This window comes from Mytilus edulis, chromosome 14 (genome assembly GCF_963676685.1).
Source record: "Mytilus edulis chromosome 14, xbMytEdul2.2, whole genome shotgun sequence".
Lineage (NCBI taxonomy): Eukaryota > Metazoa > Mollusca > Bivalvia > Mytilida > Mytilidae > Mytilus > Mytilus edulis.
In genome coordinates, this window is record NC_092357.1 from 39,534,893 (window position 1) to 39,549,953 (window position 15,061).

The window sequence follows — 15,061 nt, forward strand, 5'->3', positions numbered from 1 at the left end:
TTTTTTTTCGATGTAATCACATAGTCACCATTTAATAAGGAACAAATTGAGATAAAAATAGTTATAGGTTTTGGAGCTCCTTTTGGAGATATTTATCTTTTTCTTTAAATGTCGGGAAAAGGCTGACTCAGACTTTTACCCTCTACATATTATATTTGCATCGGTTTCATTTTGTGTCTCATATCAAAGGAATACTAAAATCTATAATCTGCTTAAATGTTTATAAACGATCTTTTGCGGGCTATAGAAATACTATATGAAAAGAAAACTATCGCTGAAAACAAACCAATGCACCCTAACATCTGACAAACATTTTAAATCCTTACCTTTGTTCATTCTTAAGGGACTTTACACAAGACATTAATTTTCTCTAGGCATTGCGTTTACGACGTGGTGCATACCTTGCTAATTTAAAGACTCTTGAAGAGGCCATGTTATTGAAGTATGAACTTCAACTAATGAAAACAGGTCTTTTAATCATTAAAGTTGTAATACTGTTGTTTCGTTATTGAAAATAAAAAATGGAGTAATATTGCCACAGAGACATGTTTCAATCACTAACCAAAAGGATATAACTATATGTAGGGCAAAGTACAACCTTCAACAATGAGAAAAACTGTATAAATTGTGTTACAGGCGTGACAGACGGTGAATTCAAATATCAACAAACCGCATAATTCAGGCTAAAATTAATTAAAAAAATATATGGATAGCAACCAATGACAACAATTACATTACAGGATAACAATTCACGACATGCTTATAAATAATTAGACGGGATAAACAGGTTTGTAAGCACTCAATTATATCCTCATAATTGAACAGTTTGTTGGTCTTTAATTGTATCACTTTGGTTACTTGTCTTTATTCGAAAAGATATCAAGACACTTTCATTGCGTCTAAAAAACCAATTGAAAGTTCATTATTAAACATTTTTTTTAAATATTGACACTTGTTATTACGTTTCATAATTTTGCTATGTAATTTCATAGAAAACTTGAAATTATTTTCTTTCTAGAACAAAGGTATCAGATTGTTTTGTTGTTCTATGTCTGTGCTTTACCGGTCGAGATTTGTTTGCTTTTTAACAGACAATTTAGCAACAGTCAACGTCAGTTTTGATTGAGCTAAAAGTGGTTTTAATGTCGACATGCAAATGTTGGTACAGATTGGTATTGCATTTGTCACGCACAGAATTAGCGATAAAATATGTAGAAATATACGTAAAGCTCTTTATCTAAATCACACTGATACTGTGAGAATAGCAAGGTATCAAATGAACACGTGACTTTTTTTTTTAAAGGTTTACACTTCCATGTTGGAGGTAGAAACATAAACAGATATATTCCCTGGCGGAGACTGGAGAGATATTGAATGATTGCCAATCCCACATATTTCTATCAAACACCAAATAACGTAGATTAAAGCAAATTGAGTGCCGTTTTAAAAGTGCTAGTAGTAAGCTTTGAAAGGCAAACTCACCATATATCTCTGTAAGATCAAGCTGTCTTTCTTTATGATATTTAATAATCGAGTTTGGTGAACTTATATTTAACGGTTTGCGTTTTTTATTTGAGGAATGATAACTGTTACACAATAAACAAACGCAACAGTAGTATACCGCTGTCCAATAGTCATAAATCGATACTATATAATATTACTTTCCAATTAAAACCCGAATATTTTTGGTTTTCCTGTCTCCCGTTTGGTATTGCTTTTGCACCAAGATTATTTATAAAACTTCTGAAACCAGTGTATAATTCTTTGAGAAAGCTAGGACACAAACGTGTTGGTTACATTGACGATAGGTTACTTTGTGGAGAAAGCCTGAATTATTTGCCTGTCCCTCTGGTATCTTTTCGCGATAACAAATTCGGAAAAAAGAAATTCAAACCGCACCAAACACATCAATTATTAGAGGAAAACAATGGAATAACAAAAACACAGAATTGAAACAAAAACAAAACGCCAACAAACATGGAAACACAATAGTAAAGTTGATAAACAACTTTCAAATTAGTTTTATTCATGATGACGCCCATACTTGTTAGTGCATTAGTTTCTCTAAACTACATGCGTTTTCCTTTTATATCCTAACATATTCCTATGGTAGTTTTTTCAATGTTGATAATAAATGATAATGTTCAATACTAGTCTCAAAGATAACATGTGAACTGTTAACCGTGTCAGGAGAAATAACTCTAACAAAAACAAGAGGCTCTCAAGAGCCTGAATCGCTCACCTGAATTTTTTGGGTTAAATCTCTCATCAATGATAATTTTGGCTTTTCAATTTATTTAAATGTTCTTTGAATCGTCCTATTTTCTTCAAAAGCAAAAAAAAATAATTTTCTCCTATGTTCTATTTTAGCCATAGGAGCTATGTTTCTTGACATACAAGGAAATGAAATATAAAATTTATACTAGATACTCTGAAACTAATTTAGCCTAAGTTTGGCTGAAATTGATAAAGCAGTTTCAAAGGAGAAGATTTTTTAAAGAAAGTCAACATGATGAACAAATTGTGAAAAAAGTCTTTAAAGGGCAATAACTCCTATTGACAATTTTGGTCAAATTGACTTATTTGTAGATCTTACTTTGCTTAACATTTTTGCTATAAACAGTTTATCTGTATCTGTATTCAGGACAGGTAGACCTTGACCTAATAAATACTTTAACATCTTGTTTTATTTGCTCTAAATGCTAGAGTTTTTGAGATATAAGCCAAAAACTGCATTTTACCCTGTGTTTTATTTTTATCCATGACGGCCATGTTTTTTGACAAAATAAAAAATAAAGCACAAACTTTATTTTATACACCCTACTGATCATTCAGTTGAAGTTTGGTTGAATTTGGTTGAGTAGTTTACGAGGAGAAGATTTTTTAAACTTAGCAAATATGATGAACAAATTGTGAAAAATTGTCATTAAAGGACAATAACCCCTTTAGGGGTTAATTGACAATTTTGGTCATATGAACTTATTTGTAGATCTTACTTTGCTGATCATTTTTGCTGTTTACAGTTTATCTTTAATCTAAAATAATATTCAAGATAATGACCAAAAACTGCAAAATGTCCTTAAAATTACCAATTAAGTGGCAGCAACCCAACAATGGGTTGTTTGATTCATCTGAAAATTTCAGGGCTGATAGATCTTGACCAAATGAACATTTTTTCCCCCATGTCAGATTTGCTCTAAATGCTTTCGTTTTTGAGATATAAGCCAAAAACTGCATTTGACCCCTATGTTCTATTTTAAGTAACGGCGGCCATGTTTTTTGACGGATCAAAAATTGAAGCACATACTTTGTGCAGGATATACTAAGGAACAATCATGCTAAGTTTCATTCAAATCCATTCAGTAGTTTCAGAGGAGAAGATTTTTAAACTTAGCAAATATGATGAACAAATTGTGAAAAATTGTCATTAAAGGACAATAACCCCTTAAGGGGTCAATTGACAATTTTGGTCATATCAACTTATTTGTAGATCTTACTTTGCTGATCATTTTTGCTGTATACAGTTTATCTTTATCTATAATAATATTCAAGATAATGACCAAAAACTGTAAAATTTCCTTAAAATTACCAATTAAGTGGCAGCAACCCAACAATGGTTTGTTTGATTCATCTGAAAATTTCAGGGCTGATAGATCTTGACCTAATGAACAATTTTACCCATGTCAGATTTGCTCTAAATGCTTTCGTTTTTGAGATATAAGCCAAAAACTGCATTTGACCCCTATGTTCTATTTTAAGTAACGGCGGCCATGTTTTTTGACGGATCAAAAATCGAAGCACACACTTTGTGCAGAATATACTTAGGAACAATCATGCTAAGTTTCATTCAAATCCATTCAGTAGTTTCAGAGGAGAAGATGTTTGAAAAATTGTTAACGACGACGACGTCGACGACGACGACGACGACGGACGCCAAGTGATGAGAAAAGCTCACATGGCCTTTTAGGCCAGGTGAGCTAAAAAGTGTTTGGTTGAGCAGGGTCAGTTTCCAAGTTGCAATAAGTCTTAGTCACCTGTTGAAAATGTGTTTTGGAATATGAAACAATGAACTCTTAATAAACTATTTCAAGAAATTGTTGAAATGAAAGACAAAAAATATTTTTTCCGGTTTCAATAAATCAATCTCGTTGTAAGCCGAAAAAGACGATTGTCATCCGTACAGTGATGTTATAAGAACACGAACTTTGAACTAGTGAACTATGACCAAAACAAATGCGAAATAATCAGTAAAAGAAGAGGGACGAAAGATACCAAAGGGACAGTCAAACTCATAAATCTAAAACAAACTGACAACGCCATGGCTAAAAATAAAAAAGACAAACAGAAAAACAATAGTACACACGACACAACATAGAAAACTAAAGAATAAACAACACGAACCCCACCAAAAACTAGGGGTGATCTCAGGTGCTCCGGAAGGGTAAGCAGATCCTGCTCCACATGTGGCACCCGTCGTGTTGCTCAAGTGATTACAAATCCGGTAAATAGTCTAATTCGGTAGGTCATATTCATGAAAGGGAAGGGGATTGTAGTTACGACGTAAGGAACATATCCGATATCATTTGTGAAACGGTTATTCCATAACGGTCAACCAACTCGTGATGGCGTCCGTAAAATTTACGAAGGGATGATTTCAACTTCACCATTTGGAACTCTTGGTTTAATGGCTTCCTTGTGAGCAGCAAACCTCTATCAAGAAAATCATGATAGGAAATGCAAGCACGGGAATATCGTATCAATTGGGAGATATATACCCCGTATGCAGGTGCTGCTGGAATGTTGCTACTTAGAAATGGAAAGTTCACAATTGGAAAGCTGAAATCATCTCTTTTGTCGTAAAGTTTTGTTTTCAACCGACCCTCATTGTCAATTTCTAGATGTAAGTCAAGATATGAAGCCGACTTAACTGTATCTGTAGTATCCTTTATCTCTAGTTCGATTGGATAGATGCGTTCCACATAGTCACCAAATTTTGAATTGTTTAGTGAAAGAACATCATCTATATAGCGGAAAGTAGAGTTAAAGGATATTGCTAACTTCTTATCTTTCTTCCTAAGAAGTTCCTGCATGAACTCAGCCTCATAATAATAAAGAAACAAGTCGGCGAGTAGAGGGGCACAGTTTGTTCCCATTGGAATGCCGACAGTCTGTTGAAAAACACGTCCTCCGAACGTAACAAATATGTTGTCAATCAAGAAATCAAGCATCTTGATAATATCAGTTTCAGAGAATTTTTTGTTTGAATCAGAGTGATTCTTTACAAAGTAGGATTTATCCCTCCCTAAGACAAGATACTTGTATCTACGTTGGCCATTCTTTTTTATGAAGCAAAGTAATATCAACTCTTTCAATTTGTCTTTTAGTTTGGAATGTGGAATACTTGTGTACAGGGTAGAAAAGTCAAATGTTTTAATACTGTTACAAGATGAAAGAGAGTCAGATTGTATGTACTCTAAAAGATCTTTTGAATTTTTAAGTATCCACATCTGATTCACGCCACCTCTAGAAAAGGCAGTTTCACAATAACTTTGAAGCCCGTCTTTGATTGCTGATAAAATAGATGTTAATAATTTAGAAAGAGGTTTCGTGGAGCACTTGGAAGACCCAGCAATATACCGTTGTTTGTAAGGACACTTATGTAGTTTAGGTATCCAATACAGTGATGGAAGGTCCAGTTCTTCATCTTTGGTTGAAATTCCAAAGGAACATAGAACAGACCTATGATTATCCAGGATTTCCTCTTTGGTAAGTGTCGTGAGGGTATATCTTTTGAGTTACCAAGTGAATTGTCAATACCTAATTCGTTTATCAAGCAGTTGATGTAGTGACTTTTACACACAAAAACGATGTTATTTGGGGCTTTATCTGCAGGGACAACAACATATTTGTCATGGAGGTCGGATAGGTGTTTTGCAACATTTGGGTCTTTAAAGATTGACGTAGCATGGGCATTGATGGACCCATTCAGTTTCTTAATTCTGATTTGTATCAACGACCTCACTGCCTTAATCCATTCGGAAAGAGTGTCTACGTCTTCCTTCTCGCGCTTAGCCCATTGCCTGGCATAATCCTCGACTGAATCCATCAAAATTTTAAAGTTGTATTTCCAATTGATGGATTTAGGCTCACGATATTTGGGACCTTTCGATAACACATTTCGTAGAGAAGTGTTATTAACAATGTGAAGGTCACCGGTAATAACGTGGCCAGCAGGATATTATATGTGAATTTGGAACTAGCACAAGTGCAATCAGGAGGTTTAGACTTGAAGTCGTCAATATCGAGATCCTGCAAAACGCGTTTGTAATTGAAAATTTTAGTTGCAATAGGTTTGGTATAGGTATTAGAAATTATTGGTACAGACTGGTCTTTGAAATAAGGAGGTATTTTCGATTGCACTAATTTATGATGAAGGATATTGCCTAGGTTGACGCCATCGAGACCTTTGTTGGCAAAGGAAAGATTAAGAAAAGATCTTTTCTCTTTTTCATCTTTTCCAATGCGAACTGGCTTGAAAAGTCTGTGACTTGCAATATCCGAAATTATAGCTTCAAGTTTGTATTGGTTTGAATGAGGGTTTGTAACAGTGGATTCCAAACATAAATTGAACAGAGAATGAAGTTTCGAAAGGGGTAATGAATAAAGTTTCGTGCGAATGTGATGAATACCTAACGGCTTTTGTATGAATGGCAGCAAGTCATTAATAGAGACATCATGCAGAGAAGGTGATGTATAATGACGATGACCATGACTGCGTCTACGTCGAGGAGTCGAGTTGAAAATATTCATCACATTCACCGAGTTACACGAAGGACTAGATAGAATACCTATACCATCAATTTTGTCATTGCAGCCATAAGGTGTTGCAGTTTAAATGACGGTTTACATGATGCTACTAACCTCGTTCTATATAATTATATGCCCAACATGTATCATATAAATATATGGACTATCTGTACTTTCTTATATCGCGTTCTAAAATATATGGATCATCTGTACTTTCTAAATGGCGTTCTTAAAATATGGATTATCTGTACTTTCTAAATCGCGTTTTAAATATATGGATTATATGTACTTTCTAAATCGCGTTCTAAATATATGGATTATTTGTACTTTCTAAATCGAGTTCTAAATATATGGATTATCTGTACTTTTCAAATCGCATTATATAAAACCAAAGATGTTTGTTCATTTTCGTTGGACCCTAAGATTTGTTATGTCTCAGTATTGTTGGCATAGTTAAAAATCTTTAGATTGAACATTTAACGGAAGAAAGCTTTGAATTTATTTGCCAAGTTATCGCCAAAGATTTGCAAATGCCAAAAAAAAAAAATGCTAAGTATACGAGTTACACATGAAATACCACTTTGTAAAAATTGGGAAGGGGAAATAACTCACAACGATATCCTTGGATAGGTTAAGTCAAATTACACGATTGAATAATTCTCGAATGGATTTGTTTACTCTCTTCCCTTGACCGGCTATACATGTGCGCATTTGATATGTGTATTTGCAACCTATCCAGAGTCAAAAGTAGGAAAATGAAAATCATAAATTTATTAAGACAGCCAACCTGGAATTGGTTTGAATATTTCCCTTTATTTATACTTAAAACTGCAATTTGAATTTCCAACTAGTGATTTCTGTGTTCCGTTGTTAAATTTTGCCCAATCTTCGGGGTAGTCGTTAGAACACTATAATATCCGTACAATAGTGACTCACCAAGTGAATCAAATTGTATGAAACTTGCTATGTCTTTATACATCTAACCAATAATGACTTGATGACTTGATTTTTTTTTTCATATCGTAAGTGTATCGTTTATTCCCCGCAGTAGATATTTCGTATACAAATGTACTGCATATCAGTTTTCGAATGCAAATGATTTTAAATGAACGATACCTATTTAGTGCTTTTCGTATGAGCGTTGTGTGATTATCAGTTTTAAAAAAACCCACTTAAATTAGGGGCAAAGTTAGCAAAATAATTTCAACTATCATTATGTAATACCGAACGTTGTGTGTATTTTCTTAATTTTTCATATTTCACAATAAACAAAATATTCGTATCTTGTACTGAAGTTCACTTCCTCAACTTCAACTTGTACTTTTGTTTGGCCTTTCAGACGACACGCCCAGTCTGGCGCAAATGCAAAATTGCATTCCTTGTATCTATGATGAGTTTATTTACAGCCACGCGGTCGATGACACTACTGGTAGAGTTTGTATTCCCCAATGGTATCACCAGCTCAGTAGACTTCTTATGTGTTGACATGATTTATCATTGATATGGTCATATCTATAAATTAACTGTTTACAAAACTCTATGAATTTTTGAAATACTAAAGCTTTTCTACCTCAGGAATATATTACCTTTACTGTATTTGGCAAAGCTTTAAGGAATTATTTGTCCTCAATGCTCTTCAACTTCGTTCTTTATTTGGCCCTTTAACTTTATTCTATTCGAGCGTCATTGACGAAACGCACGTCTGGCGCAAATACAAAATTGCAATTCTGGTATTTATGATGAGTTTATTTTTCCTCAAAAGTACCTGTCTTATATTACAATTTCATTTTGTACTTCATAAATACTGATAAGCCGTTATAAACACTTGACATGTTTACCAAAGATATAAAGTTTACACAATACATTGAATTGTTTGCCATATGGTGCTTAAATATTTAAAGACGAAAAGGATACGAAGTAATCATGACTTTTATGTACTTGTAAGTAGTAATTCATTTAGTTGTATGAATATAAGTAATAAATCAATACAACAATGACACAGTGGAAGGCACTCAATATTTCATTACATTTTGTACGTTTCAATTCTTGCTTTTGGATAACCAAATTTTAGTGAATGATAGTAACCTCTGTGTGTTAAACCAATGGTTACTCTACATTGACTTAGTGTATGAATTTTACACAATTTGGTTACCAAACGAGTCAAGCTATCATAGCCCAACAAATTAATTCACCATAGAATCTTTACAACGATCATTCAAGTTGACAACATACTCATTTTCTAATCAGGAAGATTGGTATTCGATAACCTTGCTTTTCAAAGCAGATTTATTGCAAAGGTAACCCAAATTTCCTATCACACATATCTAAAAAGTATCTGTAGTTTTACAGTAACCGTGTATAGACACGCAACTGGGAGGCAAAAGATATCCCCCCCCCCCCCCAAAAAAAAAATGGCATTTGAACTGACAGCGATTAGGCAAAAAAACAAAGAAATACAACACATTGGCAAAAGTATACAGAACAAAACATAGAAACTAAAGATAGTGCTAAAAAACAGGGGAGATGTCATATTCTCCAGAAAGGTAAGTAGAACCTGTTGCACATGTGGCATCCTTCCAATATATGTGAGATAAGCGGTCGATCAGTTATTTTAATATACAATATATCATGTATATGACAGTTGTATATTTTGACTTTTTTAGTGCACAGTTATACGGCTTTTGATATATTTTAAACATTCTTTCGTTGCTATTTTGCTGTTTTGGTGCTTGATCTGAAGAATTCCATCAAATATCTCTGCTATACTAAATATATACATGCAGACCTTGCAGTAAAACGTATTCAAGTTCAATTTTACTCCATGATTACAATATATGCATAATACTGTATTTAAAAAAAAGCAAAGATGTAACAAATGCTGTGTCCTGAAATCTACGGGAAACGGTCATTTGTTTTACCGCTGTCGATTTCTTCAACGGGTTTGTAATAACATGAGCAACATGACGGGTGTCACATGTGCAGCATGTTCTGCTCATCCTTCTGGAGCAACTGAGATCACACAGTTTTTGGTGGAGTTTGTGTTGCTAAGTCTTTAGTTTTCTATATTGTTTCTTGTGTGCTATTATTAATCTCTTTGTCTATTTTTTTTTTATCTAGGACATTGTCAGTTTATTTTTGATTTATGAGTTTGAATGTCTTTCTGGTATCTTTCGCCCCTCTTTTTTTAATATTTGATATGATTAGATGATTTCTTAAATCAGTAAATTTAGATATAATACGATAAAAAAATATTTTTATTTACAACTGTATATGTCAATTATGTTATTTTCTGTTGGAACTCTTTTTACGGCAAAAAATAAACCACTTTTACCTTGGATTTGTTTTGTCTACAATGGAAAGTTCTTATGAACTACTATTTTTTCCAAATGTCAAAATATACGGCTGTGAGGCATGTTTTCAACGTTTATATGCCCCGAACTTCTGAAAGTTTAAACTTAAATTAAAAATCTGTACTACCTCTACCTTGTCATAAGGATTTCTACAGATTTAAATTTGATCGCTATGAATATGTTTATTTACTGGTAACATTCCCGTTATGTGATGAATTAAAACGTATAGATCATATCTGGGAACCCGTACGTTAACAAAGTTAATTATCTATGAATATCATATATTTCCCCAAAAGAGGCATGGTTTGAGAAAAAGTTGTACTTACAATGTGCGAACTATGAAACCTTACAAAATTACAATTCTCTCTTCATAGTTTATCACTCTTTATCAGTACAATGCAATTCAAATGCTATTTTAGAACATGATATCTTTCGAAAGATAGAGATAAATAGTCGACACAATTTTATCATACACAGAAACATAGATATGCACACTTAAAATGCTTTGTTTTTAAAGAACAAAAGAAGGCATTATTGCCCAGGGAATTCAAGGGACAAAATTATATTTCGGTAACTAAAAATTTTGATGGTGAATTAGATGTCACATATCATCGAGTCAATGAATTGTTTATTGTTCATTTAGACGTTTTATAATTGGATATACGTTTGAGCATGTTCTAAATGACATATACAAATTCGAGTAAAATCTGTAAAAAAAGAATTGGCAGCTTATGCCCCATAAAATGCATTTAAATAAGAAAGTGAAATTCTGATGAACAACCGTAGACTTTATAATAAATTGCACACTGTTATCTCTTCATGTTTGCTAATTCCTTATATTTTATAGTGTTGAATTTGAAAAACATTTGTAAAATCACCTGCTGTGCGCTAGATATGGTTGAACCTTTATTCCTTGTGAATCTGTCTTCAAGCTTTATGCGTTTTTAATTTTTTCTTCAGAAGGAATAAGAAAGAAGTAGCAGTGGATTTTTTTAATATTAACTGCGATAATTAGTTGCTATAAGAAGAGAAAACAACATGGTGTAAATTGAATCCGTCCGAAATGCTTTTAATGGAGTTACTTTCACTAGTAAAGATTGTTTGAAAGCCTAGAATTTATTGTAGGATCTGCCTACCCTTCCAGAGCACCGGTGATAACCCCCAAGTTTCGATGGGGTTCGTGTTTCTTTGTCTTTATTTTTTAACAATGTTGTGTTTTCTATGCTATTTATCTGTTTGTCTTTTTCTTTCGTACCCATGTCGTTGTCAGCCAGGTTTTGGTCAAGGAGTTTGGATGTCACTCTTATATCTTTCGCCACTCTTTTATAGCTTAAAAAGTTCAAAAGCTATATGAACAAAATATAGCAAATGTAACTTATGACAGTTCTTGTCCGAATTGATTTTCCTCTAAGTTCAGTATTTTTGTGATGTTACTTTTTATAAAAACATGTATATCTATACCTTCCTCGTTGTCTGCATTCAAGGATGTTCGCATTTCATGTCTTGGAATTTCTGTCAGATTTTCGGAATTCTCTGGTTTTATTCATTTCAACATGTTCATTGCCTTAAAACTTTATGCCCATGAACCCCCATATTTCTTTTTATAAATCTTCTACATATATAATTATAAATCACTTGTGAAAGTTTTTTAAATCTTTGTTATTTTTTAATTGTTTTTGAGAAATTAAACTTAAAGCTATTAAAAAATCAAGAGAAAACATTTTCCTCCAAAATTGTACAAAAATGTGTAATATCTCGAAAACAAGCACATGGACCTATAACATTTTTTTGGGGTTCGTGTTGTTTATTGTTTAGTTTTCTATGCTGTGTCATGTGTACTTTTGTTTGTCTGTTTGTCTTTTTCAGTTTAGCCATGGCGTTGTCAGTTTATTTTAGATTTCTGAGTTTGACTGTCCCTTTGGTATCTTTCGTCACTCTTTTTTTCGCTCTTTTTGTTCCTTTATCAATTCCCTATAAATACGTATATAATGTTTTGAAAAGCTTGTTTTTTTTTAAATCTGAGAAGCTAACTTCCTTAAATCAAATTTATATGAATACTCCTTTGAGTTTGCAACAACAAAATCACTATATACAACATCACTTTTTTTCTTTTCTTTTTTTGTGCCTTTAAAATACACTTTCATATTTTTCTTCAATTTTCTATTTAAGACACCAAACGGATGTGCAGGTATTCAAGGAAATTATAAATGTAGTCTTAGTACTTGACAAAATCATGAAATACCTAGGCCTGCACTGTCTTAATTCCATGTTCATGTATATGAATATTATGAAATTTATCGTCAACTGTGCTAAATATTTGTCTATTGTTTAAGTTCAAATATTGTAAACAGAACCAACATGTATTTTTACATAAGTAAAGTTTATCCACAAATCAATTTATTCTAAAAAAGACTTAAAATATGTTGTTTTAGGGTTTCACGTGACTTTTTGCAGATCATCATAGTGACTTAAAAGGAAAAGGAATAATTTTCCAGCCCTAAAACAACATATTTTAAGTAATTTTTTACTATTTATGAAATCAAAAGCACATATCTTATAAGACCATAAAACGGGCAAAATAAAGTACCCTCAGTATTTAATTTGTTCTTATAATATAGTAGATGTGTTTGAAATAAAAGATATCAGATAAAGACCGATTAATCTGCAAATCTATTATTATTTGATCAAAAGCCTCTACTCTTTGAGACACAAAATCTGACACCCGAGCGGTACTTTAAATTTTGATAAAAACTAGTTTTAAAACCAATTAATTTTAACGAAGAAGCTGGTTATTTGTTAAATTCCATGATAGGAATTCAATTCTATATAAATGATATGGGGGAAAGTCGTTTAAAATAGTTTTTATCCAGATATTTGCATATGAAGCTTTAATCTGCAACACGGAAAACTAGAGAGAGGTGTTTGAGAAAACTTCTGCTTGTAGGAAATAGATTATGTTTCAGTTATTTCCGTGTAATGCATTATATGGTACTAAGAATTAAAAAAAAGAAATTTTGATACTTGAACTATTTTAATAGTTTTTCTTCGCTTCGAAATTGCCACCCCGTGTCAAACATAGCCGACATCCCGCATGTGGCGTTCTAAATGGTGTTATTTGTTCATATTTTTTATTCTTTTTTAACCGTGGCTTTGTAAGTTTATTTTCGACTTTTGAATGTTCCTTTGGTATCTTGATGATCTTTTTTAAATGATATAAAAAAACGACAAATATCTAACACGAGATCTGGCATTTGATTGATGTTTCTAATTATTCAATCTACATTAAATATGAACTTACGTTACCTTTGATAGATATGAAGATTTTTCTGAGGAGAGTTCGGATATACACATGGGGCTCAAAAATCTAGTTTGATATTGACGATACGTTTGGATAAGATCATTGAATATCGCTTTAATTAAATGTAACATGAAGTGTCAATAAAGATACCAGGATTATAATTTAATACGCCAGATGCGCGTTTCGTCTACACTAGACTCATCAGTGACGCTCAGATCAAAATAATTATAGGTCCAAAAGGTAAAAAGTTGAAGACCATCAAACATCAAATAAGAGTTAGGTTATGAGAGTTGCTGCAACCCATCCCGCCAACGAATGATTTCATATTTGAACTTAAACAGTCATTTATATATTAAAAATATCATAAACTGAATAACTTTTCTAATCGCGGATTAATCTGGAGCATTGTCTTTTTTTTAATTGAAATTTAATATATGAATTCTTTTACTTTCGCGGCTAGCAATTTTTATAAATTGATGAAAAGAATATCTCTGAAATAAGTTAAAATGGGTATGTGAAGTTAAAGTTTGCATACAAACCTATACAAAATGTTTCATTCGTTTCAATTTGTAATTCGTTGTTTGCCTATACCTATAAAATTCTCATACATTGACATCCTATAATTAAAAAACATAAACAGTATTCCATGTGTATGTATTTGCCAATGTCACATTGACGTATAGTCTGTATTGTATTTGAATTTTATATTAATCTCAATGTTAAATCAAATCATGAGGGGAGGTCTCAAAATGAATAAAGGGATTCCCTCTCTCTGTTCAAGTTGATGGAGGAAAGATAATTTGGTATTTAGACCTTCGCAATTAAGAAAGATCTATATCAATTTAACTGATTGTCTTTTGTATATTGATACACATATATATCTATAGGCTAAATCCAAGTGCAACATATACATTGAGCTGCAAAATTTTCTTGTTTTTTGATTCGTTTAGCGATAGTCACATGTTAAACTACAGTCGAACCTCGTTGTGTCGAAGTCGAAGGGACCGGACCAAAGTATTCGACTCATCCGAGGTTCAACTCATCCGAGGTTGAGTGTGTCGTTATAAATTTTGAATGCATGAAATACGGTAAGAGATTTGTGTAATCATGAATTTATTATAATTGTTCTAATCCTTTTATCTATAGTAATTAATGAGCTTTAAATCTAACGATTCATTTAATCTTGGCTTAGGTCATTAAAATTCGTTTCGTTTTTATCTCAGGTGAAAAATGTTCAAGACACTAACATTTCGCTTGAACGATCAACAAAGGTGTTAATTAGCGGTCACCATAAACATGGCATTTTAACTGTTATACAAACAAGTATGTTTACTCAGCTTTAATCTCTTTTGATAATTAGTTGACATAAGAAATACATCCGACTTAAATTTCTATCATTAGGTCTGCATCTTTCGAAAATTCTCACTTTGGAAGTTCGAGACATCGGGGTCAATTTACATTAATTTTACTTCGACGGGACTATAAAATTTACTCGACTTAATCGAGTATTCGAATCAACCGAGTTCGACTCATCAGAGGTAATTATGCATTGAACAAACGAGAAATTACTTCGACTAATCCGAGTTTTCGACACAACCGAGTTCGA

At 32.6% G+C, this 15,061-nt stretch overlaps 2 protein-coding genes across 3 annotated transcripts in view; both read left to right on the forward strand.

Annotated features, from left to right (window-relative positions):
- Positions 1–15,061, forward strand: part of LOC139503477 (uncharacterized) — a 210,555-nt gene that overhangs the window by 184,544 nt on the left and 10,950 nt on the right. The window lies entirely within an intron of this gene.
- The window catches only part of LOC139503472 (uncharacterized), a 97,593-nt gene continuing 91,171 nt past the window's right edge, over positions 8,640–15,061 (forward strand). For both annotated transcript variants that reach the window (XM_071293256.1, XM_071293257.1), the window contains exon 1: positions 8,640–8,747. In XM_071293256.1, the coding sequence (XP_071149357.1) occupies positions 8,731–8,747 (17 nt within the window). In that variant the 5' untranslated portion in view covers positions 8,640–8,730. The remainder of the gene's footprint in view (positions 8,748–15,061) is intronic.